General features: G+C 50.8%; 1 protein-coding gene across 1 annotated transcript; it reads right to left on the reverse strand.

The window, feature by feature from the left end:
• Nucleotides 1-413: 413 nt before the first annotated feature.
• LOC126495983 (uncharacterized) lies at nt 414-2,197 on the reverse strand. The gene is made up of 3 exons (XM_050133578.1): nt 2,132-2,197; nt 1,566-1,676; nt 414-1,040 (listed from the first exon to the last, which is right to left on the reverse strand). Exons 1-3 carry the CDS (start codon nt 2,166-2,168, stop codon nt 535-537), a joined length of 654 nt encoding a protein of 217 aa, XP_049989535.1. The 5' UTR covers nt 2,169-2,197; the 3' UTR covers nt 414-534.
• Nucleotides 2,198-4,808: the final 2,611 nt, after the last annotated feature.

Below are 4,808 nucleotides of genomic sequence, written 5' to 3' on the forward strand. Positions count from 1 at the left end.
CAAGGCTTGCTCAGCAGGTGCAGACCTGGGTAGCTGCTGTGACAGAGAAAAGAGAGATAAGTCCCCCATTCTGTAGGAGCGACAGTCAGGGAGTCATGGACAGGGATGGCCCAGGGCACATATGGAACAGAAATCTCTTTCCCCACATTTCTATGTGGTCCCTGCTAGGAGCTAGAGTCCTTGAAGAGATCCCTCACTACTCCCATGATCACCCAGGTCTCTGCCTCCCTGGAGAGAATGGGAAGAACAGGGCAAGGCAGAGACCAGGGACTAGGAGAGATCACGACAAACAGGAAGGACTTCCTAGCTGTCTGGAAACTACACTCAGGGCCACCTCCCTGGTGACAGCACCTGTCTGTGGGGATGGGATGAGGACAAGGACTAACTGAGCCCCACATTCTAGGCTTCTCCACATTCCTAGAGGTGGGACACGGTGGGGTGGGGGGAGACTTACCCTAGTAGCTTTCAGGCACACAGTGCTCTGTAGAAACCAAAAGAAGACCAGGAGTGAGAAGGGCCCTGTAGAGGACCGCATCACATCTGAGGCTCAGACCCTCCCCCAGGCAAAACCTGAGGCAGGGCCTGGCAACCCTGGGAGAGGTGACAGGACCTTGAAGGTACAGTGCAGAAACCAGGGAAACAGAGAGAGCAATGGAGAGAGCGGACAGAGCACAGGAGACTTGGAGGTGCATGGGGACACCAAGGGACAGAGCTCAGATTGTGACATTGTGACACTGAGTTACGCATGACCCTGAGGAAATGCTGGAGATGCCACAGAGACACAGGGAACAAGGACAGACAGCAAACAACACGAAAGGGACAATAAGACCCGGCACAGAGAGGACACAGAAGCACAGAGACAGACATGGTTTGTGGCCACACACGGGTAGCAGTGACACCGGGGACACAGAGAGAGGCATGGACAGTCCTGTTCCCACCATTTAACTCTCGTACAATGATGTTTTCCTCCTTGAGTCCCTCACGCAGTACAAATTTCTTAAATTCTTCCATGGCCTCTGGGTTTTCCTCAGGGTTTCTCCCTGTGTGGAGGTGGGGCAGGCTTAAGGGGTGGGGCTCAGCTCTGCAGAGAGCCAGAGACACAGGGACGGGAGCCTTAACCTACACAAAGGTGGAGAGAGGAGCCTGGTGGTTAACAACGAACTGGGTGTGGACACCCTGATGTGAGGGACCCTTTGGCTTTAGGGAGAACCTCTGCAGATTTACAGGATACTCCACAGACCTGTAAGAGCCCTGAATCTCAGGGGCATGAGGCTGTCCCCTGACCCTGTAGGATCCCTACCCTCCATTAAAGCCTCTGTCAAGACACTTCCTTTGACCTGACCCTTGACTGAGATCCCTGGAAGTGGCATTTGCTGGCTCCAGGGATGGAGACTGTTCCTGAGTGCTCAGGTCTCCAAAGGCCACAAAATCCCCATGCTCCCTCTCACCCATTTCCTGGGTAGTAATCTGGGCACAGAACCAAAAGGCTTCTCAGTCCCCAGTGCCAGGCATGCTGGTGGAAGCAGAGACCAGACACAGGACTTAGGGCCTCCATGGCACCTCACCGATGAGCTTTCCCATGCCAAGCAACTTCCCAGGGAAATGGCCTTCACAGTACATGACGTAGTGGTCCTTCACCGGCAGCGCTGTGATATAGATGAACCTCTTGTCGTCAACTGCAGGTGAACAGAAAAAACTCTTAGTCTCTTATCCTTGAGGCACCATTGCAGACCATGTGAGGGAACACCTTGGAACACTTCGGTGGTCACCCAGGAGACCTGTCTAGTCTAGCCCTGGCCTTTTTATCCTCTCCATAGTTAGACAGGAGTCATTTCTTGGAAGATGTCAAGGTCAACTAAGATGTTCAGAGACGGGGGCTGAGGTTGGACCCAGGCCTGAGCATCCATCTCCCTGCTTGGTTCTCCACTCTTTAGCATGGTTTTCTCATGGGTCAAGAGCTGAGATCTAGGCAGGAGACTAAGACACAGTCAGATGCTAGGGTTGACTACACAACAACCTCTCTCTGGTACGTGGAAAGTGAGTGGATGGTCGGTTCTACAAGCTGGACTAGGCAAGGACCCATCTATCCAAGGGCTGCCGGTTAAGGACATCCTTAGACACAGGGACTCACAGGAGGTGAATTTGCCAGGCTCATCAGTTTTCTTCATCAGGATTTTAACCTCATGACACTGACCATTCTTCCTGTAAACACAAGTCCACAGTCAGCCTGCTCTCAGCAGCAGAGCGGAGCCTCTCAGCTCTTTTGGTGACTCAGCTCTGGTTAGGTGATCTCCTAAATTCCATGTTCCTGCTTTTGGAAACTGCTTGGGACTGTGTCCCTCAAAGGTGGAGATTTTTATTTTCCCAAACTCAACATATAGCCAGGATAGCAAGGGAGAGACAGACAACTAAGGAGGTCCAAAGCTGGGTACACGTACCAGAATATAACGTCGGACTCCATGTCTCCTCCTTCCAGGGCTGTTACCTTCACAGGGAAAACCTTCAAGGGTATGCTGTGACTGGATAGGCTGCCATTGTGTATCATGGCCTTTGGATACCAGGTCCCAGAGTACTGCAGGAGACAAAGCTTTGAACATGCCCAATCATGGCCCTCTTTCTATCCCAGGCTCTAGAATATGGGCTAGCACCTGAGTAGACACTCAGAGCCCAGGCTGCTGCCACTGAGAANACTGTGCCTTCCACTCCTCACTCTGCAGTTCCTGAACTTGGCCACGTGCCCTGAAACCTAGAAGGTCAGGTCTGGAGAAGGATTTCAGTTGCTGTCTACACTCCATGGCTCTGGAGACGGGAGCTGGTCCCACAATGGCATCTCTGTGCCCATTTGCACCAAAGGTGGACGGGCTCAAGTATCCACAAACAATTTTAATGAGCACACTGTCTTTCCCAGGCTTGTGCTGAGGAGCTGGCAGGGCCTAGGTCTTGACCTCACTATAGAAGGTGTTGAGCAGGAGGCCTGACATTCAGGGTGTGAGCTGAAAGGGCTTTTAGGACCAGACATTAGAAAACAGGCTATCATTTACAAATCAAGGGTGCGGGGTCTCTGAACCTGCCATCTTGTCCTTCATTAGTGTGTTTGATTCATTCCTCTGCGCACCTCATCACACAGGCACCCGTGTTTGATTCCCTGAATCAGAGGAGAACATTGTGCCCGTGATTGACAGAGCCAGGGACGCTGTCATTTTGCTGGAGGTCATTGGAACTTGCCAGGTGGTTCTCATTATCCATTTCTCTCGCCTGAGTCTTGGCTCCTGGTTTGTCTCAAGGTTTCCAGTTATATTCCCTGGCATGACTAAACTAAGGTGGCAGCAGATAGCTGCTATTGCTTTTGTGGAATGAACTCTATTTGAATCCTGAAGTGTCAGTGCTGGGGTGGCTACAGCTGAAAGTGCTGATGGCTGACCCCTTCTGTCCCCTGCCACAGTGGTTGACGTTTCTTAACACCAGAGAGACTAGCAGCTTCCCAGTCTAGTGCCTGCACCTCTCTTTTCTGTTTCTCTGACCCACAGCCTTGAAGGGCAGGTGTGAAGTTGATTCACACAGTCATGGATGGGTCTGAAGCTTCCCCCACAGGTTGTGTGGAAGGCTTAGTCCCAGCTGACAGCCCTATTTCAGAGACTGCAGACCGAGGCCAGGGCTGGTAGAAATTAGTCATGGGGAACACCTTGTCCTCGTCTCTGCTTACTTGACGGCACGAGATGCCAGCTGTTCCACTTAACCTTCTCTGCCATGATACTCTACTCACCACAGGCCCTCAGCCATGAGACCAAACCATCGTGGGCAGAACCTCTGACACCGGGAGCTAAAATAACTCCTTCTTCTTTAAGTTGTCCTCAGTGTGTTTAAGGCGATGATGAAAACCTGGCTGAAACATTGTCAGCATGGATGGAAACTGAGAGGATAGTGGGGCTGGGCTCCCCCCACCCAGAGATAACATGAAATGTTCCACCTGTGACTCAGAGGGTCCTCAGGAGAGCCAAGTTCCTGTGCTCACAATGCTAAATTTCTCATCAATATGAGAATATATGACCTTAATATATCACCAAATGCCAGGCTTCTGGCCTCCAGATCTGATCAAGAATATGATGTAGGTTTCTGTTTTTGTGCTGTGATCTACCCCAGGCCTGGCACAGGCTTTGGTGCACCTTACCACCAAGTTCCATCCTATGTCCACATTTCTGGATTTTAAAACATTTAGTGTAGTACTGTGCTATAACTGCCCTTAAAATCATTCCTAACAAATCAATACTTATATAAATGCAAATGGTCAAAATCCTTCTGTAGTAATATGAGCGGCGGGGCTGTGTCCCCAGCACCCCAGCCGCCTGCTAGCTCATGCCCGAAATAACAACACACAAACTGTATTCATTTAAACACTTCTTGGCCCATTTCTATCTAGCCTCTTCTAGGCTAATTCTCGCACCTGGACTAGCCCATTTCTAATAATGTGTGTAAGCACCCCAAGGTGCGCTTATCGGGAAGATTCTAACCTACGTCCATCCTGGGTCGGAGCTTCATCATGTGTGCCTCAGAGAGCAGAGTTATCGGGAGAGCGGAGCATGGCGTCTCTGCTTCAGAGCAGAGCTGTCGAGTCTGAGCTCACTTCCTCTTCCTCCCAGCATCCTGTTCTGTTTACTCCTCCCACCTATGTTTTAACCTATCAGGGCCAAGGAGTTTCTTTATTGCTTAACCAATGAAATCAACAGAGTGATATATGACACTCCCACATCATCCTTCAAACACAACGCAGGGACTAGTCCAGAGGGCTGAAACCGTATGATGGCTATTGT

This window comes from Alexandromys fortis, unplaced genomic scaffold, assembly GCF_014885135.2.
Source record: "Alexandromys fortis isolate MF-2015 unplaced genomic scaffold, M_Fortis_MF-2015_v1.1 scaffold_755, whole genome shotgun sequence".
NCBI classification, from domain to species: Eukaryota; Metazoa; Chordata; class Mammalia; order Rodentia; family Cricetidae; genus Alexandromys; species Alexandromys fortis.

Coding starts and splice junctions, on each gene's coding strand:
- LOC126495983 (XM_050133578.1), bottom strand. CDS start 2,168: ATGAAGAAAACTGATGAGCCTGGCAAATTCACCTCCT. Junction 1,677..2,131: donor GCCTGGCAAATTCACCTCCT/GTGAGTCCCTGT, acceptor GTTCACCTGCAG/TTGACGACAAGAGGTTCATC. Junction 1,041..1,565: donor TGGCATGGGAAAGCTCATCG/GTGAGGTGCCAT, acceptor ACCTCCACACAG/GGAGAAACCCTGAGGAAAAC.